The sequence below is a fragment of the Barbatula barbatula genome (assembly GCF_947034865.1).
Source record: "Barbatula barbatula genome assembly, chromosome: 22".
In the NCBI taxonomy this organism is placed as follows: domain Eukaryota; kingdom Metazoa; phylum Chordata; class Actinopteri; order Cypriniformes; family Nemacheilidae; genus Barbatula; species Barbatula barbatula.
In genome coordinates, this window is record NC_136785.1 from 1,211,829 (window position 1) to 1,233,007 (window position 21,179).

The 21,179-nt window shown below is 40.6% G+C and overlaps 5 protein-coding genes across 10 annotated transcripts in view; 2 read left to right on the top strand and 3 right to left on the bottom strand.

Annotated features, from left to right (window-relative positions):
- nsa2 (NSA2 ribosome biogenesis homolog) lies at positions 1-2,701 on the bottom strand. The gene is made up of 6 exons (XM_079486577.1): positions 2,564-2,701; positions 1,489-1,676; positions 1,170-1,320; positions 682-861; positions 377-569; positions 1-284 (listed from the first exon to the last, which is right to left on the bottom strand). The coding sequence occupies exons 1-6, from the start codon at positions 2,564-2,566 to the stop codon at positions 217-219; spliced, it is 783 nt and encodes a 260-aa protein (XP_079342703.1). The 5' UTR covers positions 2,567-2,701; the 3' UTR covers positions 1-216.
- On the top strand, positions 2,455-7,901 carry spout1 (SPOUT domain containing methyltransferase 1). Of its 3 annotated transcripts, none has more exons than XM_079486571.1 (13): positions 2,455-2,782; positions 2,923-3,001; positions 3,197-3,236; positions 3,497-3,610; positions 3,751-3,910; positions 4,806-4,892; positions 4,976-5,025; positions 5,102-5,232; positions 5,315-5,387; positions 5,542-5,640; positions 5,725-5,827; positions 5,929-6,076; positions 6,361-7,901. In XM_079486571.1, coding segments are annotated over exons 1-13 (1,161 nt in total). In that variant the 5' UTR covers positions 2,455-2,780; the 3' UTR covers positions 6,436-7,901. The 3 variants fall into 3 exon arrangements, with proteins under 3 accessions (XP_079342697.1, XP_079342698.1, XP_079342696.1); XM_079486572.1 differs by having other exon boundaries at positions 2,730-2,812; XM_079486570.1 differs by lacking the exon at positions 2,455-2,782 and adding an exon at positions 4,505-4,558 and having other exon boundaries at positions 2,922-3,001; positions 6,361-6,702.
- On the bottom strand, positions 6,673-12,600 carry st6galnac6 (ST6 (alpha-N-acetyl-neuraminyl-2,3-beta-galactosyl-1,3)-N-acetylgalactosaminide alpha-2,6-sialyltransferase 6). The gene is made up of 6 exons (XM_079486573.1): positions 12,501-12,600; positions 10,815-10,868; positions 9,692-9,892; positions 9,198-9,607; positions 9,008-9,115; positions 6,673-8,906 (listed from the first exon to the last, which is right to left on the bottom strand). Exons 2-6 carry the CDS (start codon positions 10,836-10,838, stop codon positions 8,720-8,722), a joined length of 930 nt encoding a protein of 309 aa, XP_079342699.1. The 5' UTR covers positions 10,839-10,868; positions 12,501-12,600; the 3' UTR covers positions 6,673-8,719.
- miga2 (mitoguardin 2) overlaps positions 11,057-21,179 on the top strand; it is a 19,118-nt gene continuing 8,995 nt past the window's right edge. Inside the window, exon 1 of one of the 2 annotated variants that reach the window (XM_079486569.1) lies at positions 11,057-11,235. The gene's annotated coding sequence lies outside the window, so the exon portion shown is untranslated. Of the gene's footprint in view, positions 11,236-19,999; positions 20,104-21,179 lie in introns of those variants that run through there. The other variant, XM_079486568.1, reaches the window with a different exon arrangement.
- Positions 13,002-16,074, bottom strand: st6galnac4 (ST6 (alpha-N-acetyl-neuraminyl-2,3-beta-galactosyl-1,3)-N-acetylgalactosaminide alpha-2,6-sialyltransferase 4). Of its 3 annotated transcripts, XM_079486574.1 has the most exons (7): positions 15,982-16,057; positions 15,604-15,663; positions 15,314-15,454; positions 14,736-15,145; positions 14,526-14,633; positions 14,218-14,376; positions 13,002-14,092 (listed from the first exon to the last, which is right to left on the bottom strand). In XM_079486574.1, exons 2-7 carry the CDS (start codon positions 15,613-15,615, stop codon positions 14,026-14,028), a joined length of 897 nt encoding a protein of 298 aa, XP_079342700.1. In that variant the 5' UTR covers positions 15,616-15,663; positions 15,982-16,057; the 3' UTR covers positions 13,002-14,025. The 3 variants fall into 3 exon arrangements, with proteins under 3 accessions (XP_079342700.1, XP_079342701.1, XP_079342702.1); XM_079486575.1 differs by lacking the exon at positions 15,314-15,454 and having other exon boundaries at positions 14,736-15,283; positions 15,982-16,074; XM_079486576.1 differs by having other exon boundaries at positions 14,072-14,376; positions 15,982-16,029.

The following is a 21,179-nucleotide window of genomic DNA, read 5'->3' on the forward strand; positions in this document are numbered from 1 at the left end:
TAGGGAAAACTCAATGACAATTTTATTTGAAAATAAACAGCACGTTATTTGGGATCCACATGTTCTTGCAAGCGTTGGGTCCAGATGCAATGAAAAAACTTCATGACAGGACAACCTGTCAGCTATGTCCAAATCATATCCTTTGACAGGATTTTATGGGTTTAAAGATGACAGTCGACAGCTGTACTCGGTGGCACAGTTCGATCTCTGGTTTCCTTATACCAACAACACAGCGTTAATGCAACCATCATTTTCCGGGTTATTGGTCACCTGGGCAAATTTTCCTACAATAGATGATGATAATGCATTAGAAAAGCATTCAGAAACAATAAACAATAATAAAGTTATGCAATCAATGTGCCAATCAAACACTCACCCCAAATGACCTTCCCGCCCTGTGTGACCAATCCGAGCTCGCTGACGTTGACCTCGATCACGGTTCCCTTGGTGATGACCCCCAGTGTGGTGTAGAGTGAGGAGGAGGGGTTCTTCTTCACCCCCAGGATGGGCAAACAGAACGTTGCCTTTAGCTCAGGATGAGTGACATGTGCTTTCTTAAACCTCAGACCCTGTACACAAGTTCAATTAAAACTTGTTTAACATTACACAAAATCAAAGTGTATCTGCTTATTATGTGAAGTAAATTATACAAAGATATATAACTATAAAACAAGATCTTACCATAGGTCTGATGAAACGTTCATATTTGGGCGGTTTGCGTGTGAAACCGTCTCCCACGAAACAGACCTTGGTCACCATTCTCTTCCAGGCTTTCTTTTGTCTCTTTCCTGTGCGGATGACTTTCAAGACTTCTGTCTCACCCTGAGCTCGGACCTTCGGGAGAGGAACCTCCCATTTCCCCTAAAAAATAAATGAAACCTTGTATTTAGTGTGGGGAGTTAACTGGCAGACAATTTAAAGCTATTTAATAGCAACTGATTTTATTAAATGTATTTATCTAGAAAAATTTGTTTATTAAGGAGAAATTGATATAATGGTGATATCTGTTCATTTCATAAGTTACTTTTAACAATACAATTATTAAACAATAAAACTATTAAAAATTACTTTGTGATAACACAAAATACATCCTTCTAGATTTCAATTATACCTTATTCAATTTATCAAATTAAATAATTTTGACATCTTTCATGTGTTACGATACTTACAGCCTTCTCTTTCCTCTTCTGTTTAATCATGTTTGAGAGAACTTTGGCACGTGATTGGCCCTCTCTGTCCAGCAGGTAAGCTGGCACTGCTCCCTCTGGTGTTTTCTCATCATCTTTCTGTTTGCTCTTTCTCTGTTCATGCATTTTAATCCTGTAACACAACAATGAACAAACACATTTTACACAACCAATTTTCAACATTGATGAGTTTTGCAATTTGTCCAAATTTAAGCTGATATGTCAGGGATGGAAGGCAGAGTTGCCAAGGATCATTTCCATAGCAACAAATGTCTGTTTCCATAACAACAGGTGCACTCACGTCTTCTTCATCTGGATCTTCTCTGCATGCCTCTGTTTGTGGTAGAGTTTAGCTTTAAGGCCGATCATCTTTCTGGCTTTATGTGATCGCTCGTGCGCCTCGCGGCATTCCTTCTTTCTCTTCCTCTCGTGATGGTCCAGCCGGTATCCATGACGCTTGCGGTGTAACTCCATGTGCTCGTTCTGCGGCTGTGGACAGAGATGTAATACTTGAGAAAGGAGAGAACTGATACCATACAAGTAAAGTATCACATTTATAAGAAAATCATAAACAATATCATATAAGAAATGCATGTCCTTATCATCAAATAAACCATGGTCATCATTTTTTTAGTTTTTGCTTGTAATGGTCATGGCCTCGCTGTACATTATTCGGTTTATTCAGCAACTTATCACATAAATACATAAACGGACATTAAAATAGATTTGACTTGAAATTATTTTTTTCACATGGGAAGAAGAAGCATAAAACTGCCATTACTTTGTCCCCTTCATTATACTACTTAGAATAGACATCCAGGCAGGTATAAATATTCTGATTATATATTAATTATATATTATTATTCTGATTAGATATTAATATTCTTATTATCAAAATATAAATGAATGCCCTTATGTTAAAACACACAATACATCAGCTCTTGCGTGTTCAAACATGCTAATCTATTGATCATGACAATATCAGATGACAACACACTCATTTAAACTCTATTCATCAAAACTAATAAACTCTAACCTGTAGTCTTTACCAATGCCATGGTTGCTTGAACAATAACAAACGTTTCTTCCCTTAATTCCTCACATAAATTAGACATTGTAAGATTATTCAGTCCAAACAGGAGTTGCCACAGTTAGTGTTGGCCTGAAGCTTACAATAAACATACTAAAATAAACGTTAAACTACGCAACTAAAAGATTTATACACAAACCAACTGTCAATAACACGGAATACTACTTTATTCTCACTGCCATTACAAAGCCTTTAGTCTTCTGTTATGCACGCATGCGCGGACAAACAGCCACATGTCGGACATTAATCCAAGTTTACACGACACTGACAGCATTTCTCTTCTTACCATGATGAAATTTGATGTGTTGACTTTTTCACAGAATTCCTAGATGTTATTAAGCGCGCTTTAATCGTGTGTTTCTGATATCGTGGTGTTTTAATTTAAGGCTCGAGCTCGCGATGTTGTTTCCTCAGAGCCTGCGCTTAAAAGGAAGCGCAACCGGGAAATCCATCCGGCTTGAACTGACAGGGACCGCTGAAAAACATTCGATTTAGCATAGAAAATGTATGTTTATATAGAAAATGTATGTTAAACGTACGTTTATTTATATATATATTTACACGAGTTATTTTAAAATGAAAGTATTTAAGGTTTGTAAAGGGGCAAAACGTTGTGGGTGTTTGTTTTCACGACGGACATTGTAGGCGAAACACAGGTCTGGACAGCATGGCCGATGAGCATCCTGTGAAGAAAAATAAACCAAATACACCCTCAAATAAAGAGGTTTGAAATTATTACATACTTATTTAAGTCTTATGGACACTTGTTTAAAACAATACAGTGACACGTTATTTGTGTAATATTTTGTAAGGATGTTTAACGTTACATTTGAAGTGGTTGTCGCATTGAATTCACACATTGAATTTCTTCCTGTATCATTTTAAAATATAAAATGTTTATAATTATTTTCTCTTTCAGGGCGGGGAGAAAGTGGACTGGAAACAATGGAAAGCACAAAGTGAGTGATAATCTCATTCAGTTCTTATGCTCTTGTTACTTACATTTACATGGAGTCATTTAGCAGACGCTTTAATCCAAAGCGATTTACAAAGAGTTCAGGGAGCAATACAAGATATGTCATAAAAGAGCAATAGTACAGTAATAAAAAGTTTCCTTCCTTGGATATAATGGGATTATGAGAATTGAAACATTTGTGTCACTGGTATGTTATTATGCATGTGCTGGTTTCATGGCTGCTGTCTGTGTTTTTGTGCTCAGAGAAAGAAGAGAAGCGGTTACGGAAAGAGAGCAGTTTAATCCGAAAGCTGGAGAAACAGAAGCTGAAGAAAGAACATGAGCAGGAGGTTCAGCAGGAAGAAAAGGAGAGTAAAGGTAAGACGACAACACTCGGTCTGATTATGATGTTAATAAATCGTTACTATCATTTGCACACACACATTAACAGATTCATCTTCTTATTTAATGTCTCCAGTGTTTGTCTCACAATCCTTCTTATGTATTTTTTCTGGCAGGTCGTGCATATACATTGAGCGTGGCTCTTCCTGGATCAGTGATGGACAACGCTCAGTCTCCAGAGCTGCGCACATACCTGGCTGGTCAGATTGCTCGGGCGTGTGCTGTGTTCTGTGTGGATGAGGTGGTCATATTTGATGAACAGGGAGACAGCACAAGGTGAGGGACTCATTTTATTGACAGCAGTGGTGTTTAAGGAGGTAAGGTGTTGAACCTGAAGCTCCACTAGTGGAACAAAACAGGATGACTGCTTTCAACACTGCCTAGAGAAACAGCAGAACTGACGTTTTTATGACATTTGTTGGACTTTTCATTCAGTCCTGCATGTTCAAAAATTTGAGGTATTGAAGAGACAATTTTTCACAAAAATAAGTGAAGTTTATTATCAGATTTAAAAGTTTAACAGCGCGCTGGGTTGTTTGCTCCACAATGAGCTGAACCAACCAACTCAGAAAGTTTAACAAAAAAAACATTTAAATACAGAATATGACGTCGATCTCTCTTCTGGTTTCTTTGTTCCCTCCTAGCCAATCTGTGACCTCCTTCTTAAATTCTGGGCGGTTCTTCTTTCTTTCGGCAGCCAATCAGTGCCGCCACCTCGAACTGACTCCATTTTCAAAATCTGTAAAACAACATGTTCCCCAAAATACGTTGTGTGTGTGTGTGTGCTCCCTTTTCGTGTGCACATTCCTTCCCCCAAAAAGAAGATGCTTGTTACACACACACATAAACAGAACATGCTTTTCCCTTCAGTTCTGGGCCGTTTTTCTTTGGGAGCCGGTCTGGGCTATCATCCCCCATCTCCAGGTAGCCTCTTCTCGTGACAACCCCCACTTACTGACCACATTCCGATCTCTGGCAACATCTGGCAACTGGGGGAACTCTCAGAAACCAAGTTTTGTTCACAATCATGTCACATAGGAAAATACATTTGATTAAAACAAAATTAATCATCCATTTTTATATTGATCTTAAATCCCACACATTGCTTCATCAAAAAGGCTCACATGGTATTATGATTATGGTAATCCTGAATCTCGTCTTCATATTTCAGGATCGAGGGCGAGTTCAGAGGTGTTGGCAAGAAAGGCCAAGCCTGCGTTCAGCTGGCACGGATCCTGCAATTCTTGGAGTGTCCGCAGTAAGTGAAACATCATATGTAATATGCATTTATTCCCGGAAGGCAGTGATGCACTTGACAATCACATTTGCATTTGTGTGAAGGTACCTGCGGAAATCGTTTTTCCCAAAACATCAAGACCTGCAGTTTGCCGGTGAGCATCAGTGCAGAATTGATTCTTATGGCCCTTTTATAAATGTGATATCAATTCCTGTCTGTGTGTATTTAAGGTATTTTGAATCCACTTGACAGCCCCCATCACATGCGTATCGATGAGGAGATGGAGTTTCGAGAGGGGGTGGTGCTGGATCGGCCATGCAGATCAAGAAAAGGGTCTTTTGTGAACTGTGGCATGAGGAAGGTTTGTGCTGACAAAGAAGAAAAGAAGACATGGAAAAAAAGAAAAACAGGAAATGACCTCAGTTTGTTTACACTGTTTACAGGAAGTTCAGATCGATAAACAGCTTCAGGCCGGACTGAGAGTAACTGTACATCTCGACAAAAATGACAACAAAGGTATACACACACAAACAGCCATCACAGTCCATGTCTTGTTTCCGGGTGTTCTATATTAATATCTGATAGTGTTGTTTAAATCTTTATTATCATCGGCAGTACAGCCGTGGATGTTGTTGTGACGTGAACAAACATTTCTCTGTGTGTGTTTCAGAGGGTAAACTATATAACGGTAGGGTTGTAGCTCCTCACGTCCCGAGAACAGAAGGAGGACTGTACTGGGGTTACAGCGTGCGGCTGGCTTCTTGTCTCAGTGAGCTCTTCTCATTTCTTCATCTTCCTCGTTGTCCTTTTATGAAACTGTACTCGTCATCATCTGTGATATGTGTATCTGCAGGTGCAGTGTTCACAGAGTGCCCGTATAAAGAGGGTTACGATCTGACCATTGGCACATCCGAGAAAGGAACCAATGCGGATCACGTCACTCTGTCTCCATTCAAGTGAGTTCTGAGTGGGGTTGAAATTGGACAGCATGTTAAATGTGATCAAGTTTAATAAGTCAAATGAATCCTCTCTGTGTATCTGTCTCTCTCGCTGTCAGGCACATGTTGGTGGTGTTCGGTGGACTTCAGGGTTTAGAGGCGAGTCTTGATGCTGATGAAAATCTCAATGTCACCGACCCCAGCGTGCTTTTTGACCTTTATCTCAACTCCTGTCCCGGGCAGGGCAGTCGCACCATTCGAACTGAGGTGAGAGAGAAAAAAACTTTTCCCATTAGGCAACACACATGTTCTTTAGCCTCTGAGAAGATCTAAGTATAGTCATTTCTCTGCAGTGTGAACTTCACACTTGTTGTCAAGGACAACAGCATTTAAAACAATTTGCAAATATTTGTGTGTGTGTTGACTGTGAATAGGCTTTAGGGAAATCTTTTTCCCTGTGAAAGTGTTACCACGCATTTATGCGTTTCCTGTTTAACGTTAAAAACAATCAATCTGTTTCACTTGACGTTTTTCTTTTCTTAAAAAAACAGGAGGCTATGTTAATCTCACTATCAGATCTCCGGCAGAAAATCGCTGCTGTCTTTTCTGACACGTCTTCAAGATGAGCACAGAAACTACTGCCACCTGCAACAGAAGTTCATGTTCAACAGGGTCCAATCAGAAACAAACCGAGCAGAAGTCTGGGACATAGCCATGAAAGATATTTTGGACAAACAAACCTTTGCCTTCTTTACATGTTATTCTTTGTAAAACATTTAGTTTTTCTATGAACTATCTTGATTATTTGTGTGTATTGTGTTAAGAACAATGAACAAACACGTGATGAAACTAGAGTCTGTTTTCAAATGTATATTTTCTTTTAAGACAGGCATCTAAAGAACATTCATCATGACACGAGCACAGCCAAACAGTTCATACTGTCATATCAATGAAGTCAAGAGTAATAATACATTCCCCAATACTGCCCACTCCTCAAATCTTACAAATAACTCTGATCATATCAACACCTAGCATTATGCTTGACATTAAACGGCTAAATGAACAAACATAGTTTAGTCCAATTAATGGGGTCTTTAAATGAATCCCAAAAATAAGATTTTTTTCATCATTTATTCACACTCATGTCATTCTAAACCTGTTTCTTCTTCTGCAGAACACAAAAGTTGATATTTTAAAGAACGTTGATCATTTAACAATATTAAACCCCACAGATTTGTATATAATCCATTTAAATCGCTCGACTTGAACACATTGTACACGTCCTTGAATATCAAAGTCTGATGTCAAATTCAGTGTCAAGTAAACTGACCCGTGTGCTGTGAGTGATCTGTGCACCAGACCAAAGGCAAAACACATCGAAAGCAGCACAGACATCAACCAAATTCTCCAATGAAAAAGCACAGTGCCAGTCACAACATTGTCCAATGAGAGCAGGGCATCTCATTTGTCAACAGAAGCAAGTTTATAGCATGATATTAAAGTGTTTGTGTACTAACAGCTATAGCCAAAAGAGTTTATCAATAACATTAAAACAGTATGTTATGAAGATCATGATTATAAATCTAGAGGCATCTACACGTTCACACATGTTTAACACAGCATGTCTTTGATATTTGGTGCAAAAATTGTGACATTCAATCCCAGATTCAAAAGAAAATTAACCGAAGAAGAAATGAAATATTTATATTCTTCTTTTGATTTGATTTTAAAGGTTCAAATATACAAGAATTATTTCATTATTTACTGACCATCAAGTAATTTCAAACCTGTATGTCTTTCTTTTTCCTAGAGAACACATACGAAGATATTTTGAAGAATGTTGGTAACCAAACAACACTGAACCCCACAGACTTGTTTTGTATGAACACAAAACCACTGACGCATATCTCAAAATATCTTTTGTGTTCCACTCAAGAAAGATTCACTTACAGATTTACAACCACACGATGACAGAAATATTATTTCTAGGTGCACTTTACCTTTAAAGGTGTTTGTGTTCTTGACAGTGTTGGTCAGAATAAATCAGGAGATTGTAAACTGTTCTTATGGTTAAATGAAGCCTGTGATCATTATGTTTGTGGACTTTTTCATGTTCTAGGTATGAAGTTAAGATTTGATCTGTTCTTAAGTCTGAAGGTTTTCATAAAGGTCCGAGCAAACGAATATTGGTAAAAACGCAATCTGAATTTAACAACACATTTATATGACTCCAGATTTAGATCTAAAAATGTGTTGTAAGTTTCTTGTAATCTGTTTTCATTTAGGGTACCATATAAACATGTAAAAATACATTTTAAATAACAATTTACATCATTTTTATTTACATATAAAACATTTATATTTTAATTTAATATTGAAATTTCCCATTTGTGTTTTCTGAACGTCTGGTCTCTTTAAATGACAATCTGTTTGTAGCACATGTAAATGAATCTACCAAATGAGTAGGGCAAATGAGACAAAGTTCTGAGTACTAGTCTTGTCCTAAAAGGCCTCTGTTCTCTGTGAAATGATGGATTAAAAGCGAGAGTCGAAAAAGGGAAGTAAGCGAACCGTACGGCAGTAATACGTCGATGCTTTAGGAACATGCTTAAGACAAAACTGGTTAAACTTTCCATCGTCTGTTCACATCTGTTTTCCTGAGAGTTCCAAAAGAAAACAGAGACTGTCCACCCGTCCCGGATGTGAGAATGATCTCCATTTCGCACCGATCTTCATCCACACAGAGAGAAACCAATGAGAGACCAATTTTGAGCAACACACGTGTGAAAGGGCAGGTCATTGAGTTCAGATGTGACCGTACGGGATCCTCTGAGCTGCATATGTGACACATGATGATAAACTGGATCGTTCTGTCTCTTGTATCGATCTGTGAAGTTTGGTGTCGGTTGCTCACCATGTCGGGTAGGCGTAGGTGATGTTGTATAGCTTGGCCCAGCGTGCAAACACTTGTTTCTCAGTGATGAAGCGATGATGTGATCCACGCCGGCCTCTCTCGTTCTGCAGGTACATCAAGCACTCGTCTGGACCTCTGGGTTTGTAATAGTGATAAGGCATCCGTTTGGGTTGTGGACGTCGCCTGTATGAAAAAAGGATTCAGAAAACATCTCTGTGTCTTTAGGATGGTAATGGAATGAAACGGGATGAAATTTACTTAATGACCAGACGGCGATCAATTACCCGCAGTGGTTGGGCGGTACCATCCCATAAATCTTGATGTTGTCACACATCTCTATAGCAATCACCATAGTGAACCACCCTGTGCTTAACCAAGACTGAGACTTTTTTCTGTGGAAACAGGAATGACTATTAACAGTTTCTGTCTAAAAATGTTTTTCCATCCATAAAAATGTTGCAAAAGTGCCTGTACCTGTCTCGACCGGTCTCTTTCTGAAAGAGTTTGTCAAACTTCTGCATTTTGTTGGGAGAGATGATGAAGAAGGAAAAGTTACTGTAGGACATACTAACTCTCTGGATCAGACGGTTCAGAGCTCCCTTTGCGTCCCGTCCGATCTTTGAAGACGGACCCCAGAATATAACCGCTGTGTTATCCGAGCGATTGAGGAACTCCGCCGGCTTCCGGACCACCCGGAACACGCTGGAATGAGCCACGACGCGCACGCTGGTTCGATTCCCCACGTCTGATTCGTAACCGTTCGTGGGAGCGTCATTCATGCGGATGACACACTCGGTATGGTCGATCTCGTCTCCTGCGTGAGACCCTAAAACGTGACTGGAGCTGGTCACCAGCGCACACCAACGGCAGCGCAAATTCATGCTCTACAACACAACAATTCAGATTATTTCACAATGTGGCATCATTAGATATCTGACCGTCTCGATGATGGACAGCCGATGAATCACCTTGTTGCCGTAAACAGGCATGTATCCGTCCTTTCCGGCCCATTTCTTGAGGTTTGTGTTGTGGACGGTGCGGTGGAAGTCATGCGTGTCTCTGAAGGGGCTGTAGAGATCAGCTGTGCTGTTTGAGCTGTACAGGATGAGGAGGGTCATGATGAGGAAGACCAGCCCATAGATCGCCATCCGCTGTCCCTGCTGCCATTGCTGAGGAACCACAGACACGGAGAACATTGATGATGTAATCAAGCTTTAACGTCTAATGACGATTGACAGCATGAATCTGACACATTGCAAAGAGTTCACAGTCTCTCATCTGATGTAAAACTGTGAGTTTTATCTTCAATGCAAATTCAAACAACACAAACTCTAATGGCATTCTTTTTACAAATACCATCAGCTGTTCACTCAAACCATTACAAAAGTTTGTTGTGTGTCTTATTCCAGTTGGACTTAATGGTCTTCTGGTGGTTTCCATCCACTAGATAATATCTTACCAATACTACTCAACACATAACCAGCAAGTCCACGGAGACCATTATAAACCTCATTCAAACTAATATTATTTTTATTCAAATAAAACCGGGGAGCATTTTTTAATGGTGTTATTGATTAATGTTGACTTTTTCTATGAATTTGGTTTTCTACTTTTATGTTAAGTGCATTGAGAAGCTGTTTTAAAGGCGCAATTTTAAAATAAAGTTATTATTATTATTATAATATAGTTCCAACTATACAAATAGTATGTTCATTGTATTTCATTTAAGTAAACATGCTTAAGCAAAGTTAGAGTATATTCGAAGTATACTTCATGGAGTAGGAACTAGTACTAATATACTGTACTTGTAAGTGTACTTCTTCAATAGCCCTCGGGATTAAATTTGCCCACCTTTCAGTTTCTAACAGTGTACTTTTAAGTATGTTCAAGTAGTTTGAGTACAGTTAGCATTGATTGATCAAACTAGACAAAGTATATTTAATTTCTACCTTAAATTAATAAAATGAATAGCAGCTGTTTATAGAAATATATTGACGTTGAATGTAAATTTAAAATGACAAATGTGATAAAGGGTTAACACTGTTCATAGAAAAGTATGGGATGCTTTTCCAGGATGCTTTTCCCACTCACTTTATCTACTAACGGCGGTCTCATTCTTCTTCTATCGGGTTTCAATACTCATGCCTAGAGAGAGAGAGAGAGAGAGAAACCGAGTGACAAACGGAAATGGCCTAATAGGAACATAATAAAATCTCTAAACCACTCCCTCGATAGATAAAAAACATGCAATAAAGAGTTCAAATAAGATGATGATGATAAGAAACAAAGGAAGTCTTTGCATCACAGAGCAAAGTCTATTAAATCTACAGGCTATACAGCTGGTTACCTGTCGGCTGTGTCAGTAAACAGCTTTCTCTCCTTTAGAAACCAGTCATAAAGCTGCACATGCATGTACTGGACAGAGACCCTAGCAACACAGACTTGTAAAAGCGTTTTACATCTGAGAAAACCAGGCAACCACCACACCCCCTCAGCGTCTTTGGATGTTAAGGTATTTTTAATATTTTATCCCATTTTCTGTCCATGTTCATACATTCATATGTTTAACTGTTTAATATTCATAGATAACAACCTCTCAAAACACACGGTAAACATATATGACATTATATTTACAAACGATTCAACCAAATGACCTGTTCGTGACATTTGAACGTCGTTTCTTTCCTGAAAGTAAAGACGTCGTTTCTTTCCTTTTCGTTTACCGAAAGTAAACAGCTCTTACCCACGGAATGTGTGCATTAGGTAAAAATGAGCTAATAAAATATTTCAAATTAACATTTCATGTCCACTTTTTTTCTCATGTAGCAAGTAGGCGTGTAATAAACAAGATGAAGTACAAGCAGCCGGCTGTTATTACGTAATAAGCCCCTTCAGTGTCATGCAAGACCCCCGCTTCGGGTCATGATCACAATGTCAGGGCGGTCAAAACCGGCTGCCTGTACATTATCCTTTACATAACGAACCTGCAAATGTTGCGACTGCCCAATCAGAATCAAGCATTCCAATAATATGATTTATTCTTGCTCAAATGTAAATTTAAGGTTATTTTGACATTTTTATCTCAACTGGATCAATGTTAATATACGTTTACCGTTGATTTAAAACCAGGACCTAAATGAATGTGTAAATGCACTGTAAAGGTTTAAAACATAACTAAAGAAAAAAACTAAAGTGCTCAATTATTGTCATGCGTAAACCTTAATGGTTTTATAATAAGCTTCATGTAAATATGTCAGGCAAAAAAATATTTTACTTACTGTATGCAAATCGTAATCTTTACTTTCTGTATGATCATTATCATATTGAATGCATGCAAAATATAATGTTTACCTCCATACAAACCATAAACTGTATTTAAAATATAATCTTCACTCTCTTCCCTTCATGCAAAATATTGTTTTCATTTTGAGGTGAACTGGGCGTTCAAGTAAACACTGAAATTGTCACACAGTCACACCTATAGGGCCTTTAAAGATGAAAAGCCCAGCATCTGTTTATAACATCATGTCTAAATCAAAATACATGCATATATATCATCAATGATCAAACACACACAGGGTTATCATGCAGTGATGTAAACAAGCATGCACTCGTCATGAAGGCATTAAGTGATGCAGAGGCTGCTGCGCAACCCCATAAAAACAGGTTTCATCAGCTAAATAAAGCATCTGATCTCGACACTTCCGCAACAGATCATTCATCACAGCAGTTCGGTTATAAAAACAACACAAATCGGCTGTTGGTCGCGGTGCTTACCGATGCATCGGGTTTTAAAGCGGCTGTCGTTTGATCCGCGCAGCATCATCATCATCAGTCGTTTCTGCCATCCGTCTCATAATTCATCCCGCTTGTGCGCATGCGCGGAAGACGCGACGCAATGCTGCTTGACGTCCACGCGCTGTTGACCAATCAGAACGTTTCTACGGTACGTCGCGTTCGTATACCGTACGTGACTGATAATCGAAATTATATTTATTTTAAATGATTTAGTTAATACAATATTTTTCATTGAATTAATAACGGCTTATATCATTTTATACATAAATAAGTAAAGTAATAAATAAAGTTACACTGAAATACTAATATGTTTAATTTGGTACATTTAATGCATAAATAATAACATAAGACTATATGTTGGGCTTTTTCTCTTATTATTTACGACTCACCTACTTTATCTTGTAGAACACTTATGACAGACAGAGTACTGATAATAAAGGAAATGTTGAAAATAAGATACAGAATAAAGACAAAGGAAGTAATTCACACAGTAGTTTAATTTGTCAGTACGTTACAGAGAATCTCAACAGACAAGCATCAGGCACCAGAAAACACAAATTAAATATTTAAAATAAATTGATCGGTGTACCACAGTAACAGTTTTTCATTAAGAGGCATAAAACAATATTAAAGCAGGGCTGCTTTTCATTTACTTGAAATGAACGTGTGTAAGTAAAGATCCTTTTTTGTATTAGGGAGCACCAGTCTGAATTGTTCGTGGCAGATTGAAATATATTTGTTCAGAGAGCTATCCACAAAATGGTTTTAAAGCAGCTTTCAAAAGAATAGCGTCTGACAAATCCACAAGGCGACAGTAGCAAGGAAAACTTGATAAAGGGATAAAATAGTGGAAACACACACAGACATGAACGCTCATAAATTATTCAGTCAAACTGTAAACTACTTCCCTAAAACACACACTAAAACTTTAAAAAATAAAACAAAGAAAATTAAGAAAGTGCAACAAAGGCAAACGTATACGAGCAGACATCTAATGTCTGAGGACCGTTTCCTATAGCCAGACTCTAAATCTAATAGCATTGTTCAACATCTTGGCACTGAGTCAAACTTTTGTGATTAGATATAATAAATCACAGCGTTTTGTTTTCACTACAAACAGCATGTAATATGCCAGCCGTCGCGTCAGTCTAAGTCCACCGTGCAGTAAATGGATTGATGTGCATACATAATTGTCTGAATGTTTAACCGTAATGACAAAATGATCCTGTGTGCTTTATAAGCGGAATCATTTAATGTAAATGTCCAATAATATCACTACTGTACTTGCAACAGTATGATATTTTTAAACCATGCACAGTTTGTACATTTAAACTAGTTAGTTCAGTGGTTTTCTGTAAGAATAGATGCAAAACACAAAATGACAAAAAAGCGATAAAACACGACAAAACAGTGTAATGCGAAAGGCTCAGCATATAAAATATTTTGCTAAAATATTCAAAAATTCACATTGTATTACACAAAAACAAAGGCAGGGCGGCATGAGTCAAAAGCCAAACTGCTGACTGAATGTAAACACTCTAGAAGCAAAACAATTCAAGAGAGAGAAACTTCTGCTCTAGGGGAGAAAAGACAGTGATTGAGTTACATGACTTTAGACTTTAAAACACAAAAAGACAGAATGGCCTGTAACTTTTGTTCTCGACTGTGTTATGTCGACCAGGATGGATAAACAAACCGTAGATTCCCCTGCGATGCCCAGCGTTTGTAAATCCCCTTTTCTGTGACGAAGCGATGGCCGCCTCTTCTAGCGTGCTCATGAACACGGTACATGCCACACTCGTCCAGACGGGACGGCTCGTAGTAGTGGTATGGAACCGAGGAGTGGTTGGCCTTACTACAAACAAGCCCAAGGAAATGTTATGTTATGAGAGTTACAAAAGTTTAAGACAGTTACAAGAAAGTGATCGAAAACATGTCATCCTGTACATTGCTTTTTTTTTAAATAGTTTTTAATGACCGCTCAATGATGTTAGTAAAGCTCACCTGCAGTAAGAGCCGTCAATCATCCCGTAAACCAGAGTACTGTCACACGCCTCCAGGGCTAAAATCATAGTAAAAAAACCTGTACTGAGGTATGCTCCTGATCTCATCCTGAGAGAAAGACAGAGAAGGAGAGAGTTTTGTAAATAACATGCTTGTGTTGCTCACACAAAACATAAGAAAAATGTGAGAAAACGAGGAAAAGCGTTATACCTGTTCTTCCCTGTTTCATTTTGAAACACAGAGTCACAGTACTCAATCTTTTCTCTGGTGACAGTGTAGATTTGCGTGCGTGGGTACTTCCTGGCCAGCTTCACTAGAATGTTGAAGATCTTCCCACTTCCATCTTGCTTCATGTTTATCTCAGGGCCCCACACCACATATCGGGTGTCTGCCTCTTGCCCGAAGAAAAACCTCTGCTGGTGTACTAGATGTGGCACGCTGGTGTGTGAGACGACCCGCAGGGTGGTCTTATTCCCCACATCAGTCTTGAATCCAATGGTGGGCGCTACGTTCATGCGTATCACACAATCATGTCCGTCAATCTCTTGACCTTTGCCGCCACCCAACATTTGTCCTGAACTGGACACTACGGCGCAACGCCCGCAATGGAACTTCAGCAACTGAAAGAGGATATGTAAATATACACCACATGAACAATCGTATTTGCCTGTAGAACATAGCAATAATTGTTCCATCAAAAGCTGGTAGAGTTGGTTTGCTTTTGGAACGCTTCGTAGATGAGATCTTCTACAGTTGATCTAAGAGACAAAAACAGGAGTGTAACGTACATGTGACCTCGAGTAACTGCTTGAAGGAACCCTCACATAACCATGGAGACCCCTTCTCAAGAAAGACCCAAACCTGGTCATATGATTGTACCATAGCAACAGGCAGAGAGACAGGAGAAGGAGGCAGACCCACTGAAACTTCTGAAGGATGACAGACAAGAGAGCGAGGGAGAGAGATAGTCAGAGGTTTATTTAAAGTCAATAAAGGTGAATCGTGTGATAGATTTCCTTCCGAAACCACCAGTTATTCTGCTTCTGGTAAAAATCATATTTAATATAAAGTATAATACCATGCCCATCATGTCCTATTGAGACTGAAGAGTTCTACTGGGGAGGACAGCATCATTTTCCTGAAATAAATAAAATAATGAAAGCTCAATAGGCCTACACAGAACTCAAGACATCATTCAATTACAGTAACAATTTAATGTAACTTTCAATATTCGTTTCCTTAATATCTACTGTAAAAAGAATAATAGAATACGTTTAATTGCTCTGAGTAACGTTACAGTAATTATGAGATCTTAACAGTGTTAAATTAAAACGGAACGATAACAACGCAAACACATTAAAATCACTAAAGCCCTTTCTGACATTATTTATGTTTTAGTTTTAAAGAGGAATGTACGTATACATTAAAATACTGAAAGAATGTAAACAAATATAACCTAAAATTAGCTGCTCGATTAGCCTTCTCACATTTTCCTAGGTACGCAGATATTTACGTTCCTACCGGGAAACGCCACTGTAACTTTAGTTCCGGGGTCTGGTTGCGTAAAGCACCTTAAGGGCATTTCCCAATCACCCCTATGCCCTACTCCCCTTGAAGTTAACTCTTTGAAGGGTGTAGGGCATGACTGTCTCTCGTGTATGCGTTTGGACCTCCCATCACAAATGTTAGCTTGACAATGCCGCGCGTGCACTCTAAATCCAACATTTGTAATACTTCTAGTTAAATATTGTGTAATTAGTGTGTTATTTCCCTTAGTTTTTTCACTGCACTTGGTATTAATAAAGGGAATATATGATAAAGGAAACCTATAAGTAGCTATTTTTAAACATATTAAACATACTTTCCTATAATACTATATTCTAAATCATATTTATCACTGACAAAAATAGTCTAAAACTAATACAAACTATTCATTCATTCATCATTCATTCATTTTCTACCGCTTATCCGGGGCCGGGTCGCGGGGGCAGCAGTCTAAGCAGAGATGCCCAGACATCCCTCACCCTAGACACTTCCTCCAGCTCTTCCGGGGGGACACCGAGGCGTTCCCAGGCCAGCCGGGAGACATAGTCCCACCAGCGTGTCCTAGGTCTTCCCCGGGGTCTCCTCCCGGTCGGACAGGCCCGGAGCACCTTCCGGGGAAGGCGTCCAGTAGGCATCCGTAACAGATGCCCAAGCCACCTCAGCTGACCCCTCTCGATGTGGAGGAGCAGCGGCTCTACTCCGAGCTCCTCCCGGGTGACCGAGCTTCTCACCCTATCTCTAAGGGATCGCCCAGCCACCCTGCGGAGGAAGCTCATTTCAGCCGCCTGTATCCGGGATCTTGTCCTTTAGGTCATGACCCAAAGCTCATGACCATAGGTGAGAGTAGGAACGTAAATTGACCGGTAAATTGAGAGCTTCGCCTTGCGGCTCAGCTCTTTCTTCACCACGACGGACCGGTACATCGACCGCATTACTGCAGAAGCTGCACCGATTCGTCTGTCAATCTCCCGTTCCATCCTTCCCTCACTCGTGAACAAGACCCCGAGATACTTAAACTCCTCCACTTGAGGAAGGAACTCTCCACCAACCTGAAGTGGGCAAGCCACCCTTTTCCGACTGAGGACCATGGCCTCGGATTTAGAGGTACTGATTTTCATTCCCGCCACTTCACACTCTACTGTAAACCGTCCCAGTGCATGCTGAAGGTCCTGGTTTGAAGGGGCCAACACGACAACATCATCCGCAAATAGCAGAGACGAGATTGTGTGGTCCCCAAACCTGACACCCTCCGGCCCCTGGCTGCACCTAGAAATTCTGTCCATAAAAATTACGAACAGAACTGGTGACAAAGGGCAGCCCTGCCGGAGTCCGACATGCACTGGGAACAAGTCCGACTTACTGCCGGCAATGCGAACCAAGCTCCTGCTTCGGCCGTACAGGGACCTGACAGCCCTTAGTAAAGGCTGAGAAGTGTGATCCCTCTGTAGTTGGAACACACCCTCCGATCCCCCTTCTTAAAAAGAGGGACCACCACCCCGGTCGCCATCCCAGAGGCACTGTCCCCGACCGCCACGCGATGCTGCAGAGGCGTGTCAGCAAAGACAGCCACACAACATCCAGAGACTTGAGGTACTCAGGGCGAATCTCATCCACCCCCGGTGCCTCGCCACTGAGGAGTTTCTTGACTACCTCAGTGACTTCGGCTTGGGTGATGGACGACTTCGGGGATTCCCGCCTCGACAGGCACCGGAGACCTTACGGCCACAGCTCCGAGTGGCCGCTTCGACAATGGAGGCGGAGAACATGGTCCACTCGGACTCAATGTCTCCAGCCTCCCTCGGGATCTGGTTGAAGCTCTGCCGGAGGTGGGAGTTAAAGATCTCTCTGACAGGAGACTCGGCCAGGCGTTCCCAGCAGACCCTTACAGTACGTTTGGGTCTGCCGAGTCTGTCCAGCTTCCTCTCCTGCCATCGGATCCAACTCACCACAAGGTGGTGATCAGTTGACAGCTCCGCCCCTCTCTTAACCCGAGTGTCCAAAACATATGGTCGCATGTCAGACGAAACGACCACAAAGTCGATCATCGACCTGCGGCCTAGGGTGTCCTGGTGCCACGTGCACTGATGGACACCCTTATGCTTGAACATGGTGTTCGTTATAGACAAACTGTGACTAGCACAGAAGTCCAATAACTGAACACCGCTCGGGTTCGACCCTTATCCGTAGGCGCAGGGAAATGACCCTCTCGTTCCCCGGGGTAAACTCCAACACATGGCGGGAGAGCTGGGGGGCTATAATCAGACCCACACCAGCCCGCCGCCTCTCCCCATGGGCAACTCCAGAGTGATGAAGTCCACTCCTCTCTCTCGAGTGTGGTTCCAGAGCCCAAGCCATGCGTAGAGGTGATCCCGACTATCTCTAGTCGGAACCTCTCAACCTCAGGCACCATCTCAGGCTCCTTCCCCACCAGCGAGGTGACGTTCCACGTCCCTAGAGCTAGCTTCCGTGTCCAGGGATCGGGCTGTCGAGGTCTGTCCGACTGCCGCCCGATCCACTACGCACCGACTCTCTATGGTCCCTCCCGTACGTGGTGAGCCCAGGGGAAGGCGGCCCCACGTCGCTCCTTCGGGCTGAGCCCGGCCGGACCCCGAGGGGAAAGGCCCGGCCACCAGGCGCTCGCATGCGAGCACCGACCCCGGGCCTGGCTCCAGGGTGGTGCCCCGGTTGCGCCATACCGGGCGACGTCACGGTCCTTGTTATTTTAAACATCATAAGGGGTTTTTGAACCACTCTTAGTCTGACCCGTCGCCTAAGACCTGTTTGCCTTGGGAGACCCTACCAGGGGCATATAGCCCCCGACAACATAGCTCCTAGGGTCACTCGGGTACTCAAACCCCTCCACCACGTTAAGGTGGCGGTTCAAGGAAGGGTTACAAACTAAATTATTGTAATTATATTTGAAGGTAACGTCAAAATCCCGCACCATAGTAGCTTCAAAATGCCTCGCAAGAACTCGTAACCCAAGACCACGTGACTACAAACGGAACTCACTTCCTTGAAGTGACCATGGCATGTACCCTTCAATAACGCACTTTTGAAAGGGCCCTTCGCGAATGGATTCAAGTGTACACTTTCGTTTGAAACGCCCCTACAAATGGCGTCCACTTCGCGAAGGGCCCTTCAATGGTGCATAAATGCCGTTTGGAAATGCCCTAAGTGTAATTTTCCCTTAAATGTTTCTCTTAATGTCTTTTTTTTAATGTTATTGCTTAAACCAATATACCAATAATAACAGTCAAAAACAGAACAAGAACAGACAAGAATAAACAAAAAAAAAACACAAGGGGGGAATCATGTAATTTAAACATGTTGATAAATTATGTTCTCTTATTGTCTTTGGACAAGGGAAATCATCCCTTAAGTGTCATACTACATCAAGGGAAACATTTACGGTGCTTTATGCAACCGGGCCTGCAAGATCTCAGTTTTTATTATGACAGAATTATTAATTATATATTAAATAATATTCGCTGAAGCCTCATGTCTTTGTGGTTTAAAGCATATTTACATTTTAATTGGAAAAGAAAGCAGTTTTGTTTAGCAGATTTGTTTAGTTTTAAACAAAGTGATTACTTCATGACTGTATCAACGTGTGTCATGGTAACCCTTATACAATATAATAAAAAAACGCATAGCTATATATGCATTATTATGTATTTATTTATTTATTCTAATGTGTTAGTTTGAAAAAGAATTGAAGGTATTGCTGCAACGCTATCTGTTAGAAAATGCATTAATATGAACGCATTAACCTCGGAAACATATATTATTAGAACGCACAGTAAGTATAACATTTCACAGACGCAAGCGTCAAGTCACGATTGTGGATCTCATTGGATAACCGACGGGTTGCGTCTTTCTATTCTCCTCTCTGATTGGTTATCACTCTGTCATCTAATGCGTCCATAGGTTTACTTGTCTGTCGGTCAAAAACCATGCCCCGCCCACCCGGAACCACAGGTTAACCGTTAGTGCAATGCGGAATAAAAATGTCCTTCCAAACCAGGCGAGAGTGAGTATGCTGCTGTTTTAACACGATTTCTACTTCTGCGATGCATTTAAATCGTATTTTGGTGTCTTTGAGCGTCACTTTAAGCATGACTTGTTGCGTATTTGAGAGGAAACTGTGTTGAAAGCTGCTGGTGTGTGTGTATTGAGCTAAGCTAATGTGCTGCTGCTGTTTGAGGACATAGACACAGAGGGTGAAGGTGTATCAATGGATGAGTGTAAAACAAACAGAGACTCTTTAAATAAACATGTGAAAAAAAGCTGCCAATGTGATCTTTATAGCTGACAGAGGCTTGTATGACTTATGTGGTTTGCAGTACTGTTGTTGATCCCATATGATGATGAATTGCCATCCTGGGGTTCTTAGATATTTATGAGAAAACGGATTTATGAAGAAGCATTAATGTTTCCTTCTGCAGCAGATGTCATATTATAGTTTATGTGATCTAGCTGTCAGATTATAAGAGGCTTTGTATTCTTGGTTTTAGGGATGCACCGATATGAACATTTTGGCCGATAGCCGATGATTCTTTAACATTGGAAGCCGATAAGCCATATATTGGCCGATACACAGTATCTAGATATCAATATAACATTTCCTAAGACTGACACAAAAGGCATAAAGTGGGCAACGGCTTTTATATGAAAGCATTCAGTGCAGAAAACAAGGTGAAAACCATGTACCGACCCTACTTTTCAAATTAAAGATGTTCTTCCCGAGCAACAGATAAAAGTGTTCTTAATAGCCACAGGTCTCAAGACAGAAAGCATTCAGACAGCAGTCTGATTCAAACAATATGCTTTCATAATTGACACGTATATCTACATCTACATACTACATACTGTGACTACATCAAGAATGTTTTGCTAATATCAGTAAGTGATCACGACAGAAGGACAGTACTGTACTGTATTATAACTGTGAGCAGCGTGCAGCTGAAGAAGTTTAACCAGAGGAAACGATTTATAATATATCGGCCTAAATTTGATCATTATTTTTACCATTTATCGGCCGATAATTTATCGTGCATCCCTACCTGGTTAAGGGTTGCTTAAAGATGTTTCCTAATTTGTTTAGGT

What these genes read in the sequence shown, in the direction of transcription:
- nsa2 (XM_079486577.1), bottom strand. An exon ending in AGAAGAGGAAAGAGAAGGCT is followed by an intron (nt 862 to 1,169) that starts GTAAGTATCGTA and finishes TTTATTTTTTAG; the next exon opens with GGGAAATGGGAGGTTCCTCT. An exon ending in AACGTTTCATCAGACCTATG is followed by an intron (nt 570 to 681) that starts GTAAGATCTTGT and finishes ACTTGTGTACAG; the next exon opens with GGTCTGAGGTTTAAGAAAGC.
- spout1 (XM_079486570.1), top strand. Translation starts at nt 2,945, where the DNA reads ATGGCCGATGAGCATCCTGTGAAGAAAAATAAACCAAATACACCCTCA. An exon ending in GAACAGGGAGACAGCACAAG is followed by an intron (nt 3,911 to 4,504) that starts GTGAGGGACTCA and finishes TTTTCCCTTCAG; the next exon opens with TTCTGGGCCGTTTTTCTTTG. An exon ending in GTCACTCTGTCTCCATTCAA is followed by an intron (nt 5,828 to 5,928) that starts GTGAGTTCTGAG and finishes TCTCGCTGTCAG; the next exon opens with GCACATGTTGGTGGTGTTCG.
- st6galnac6 (XM_079486573.1), bottom strand. Translation starts at nt 10,838, where the DNA reads ATGAGACCGCCGTTAGTAGATAAA. An exon ending in GACCGCCGTTAGTAGATAAA is followed by an intron (nt 9,893 to 10,814) that starts GTGAGTGGGAAA and finishes GTGGTTCCTCAG; the next exon opens with CAATGGCAGCAGGGACAGCG. An exon ending in GTACCGCCCAACCACTGCGG is followed by an intron (nt 8,907 to 9,007) that starts GTAATTGATCGC and finishes TTTTTCATACAG; the next exon opens with GCGACGTCCACAACCCAAAC.
- st6galnac4 (XM_079486574.1), bottom strand. An exon ending in ATTGACGGCTCTTACTGCAG is followed by an intron (nt 14,377 to 14,525) that starts GTGAGCTTTACT and finishes GCTTGTTTGTAG; the next exon opens with TAAGGCCAACCACTCCTCGG. An exon ending in GCATCGCAGGGGAATCTACG is followed by an intron (nt 14,093 to 14,217) that starts GTTTGTTTATCC and finishes CCCCTAGAGCAG; the next exon opens with AAGTTTCTCTCTCTTGAATT.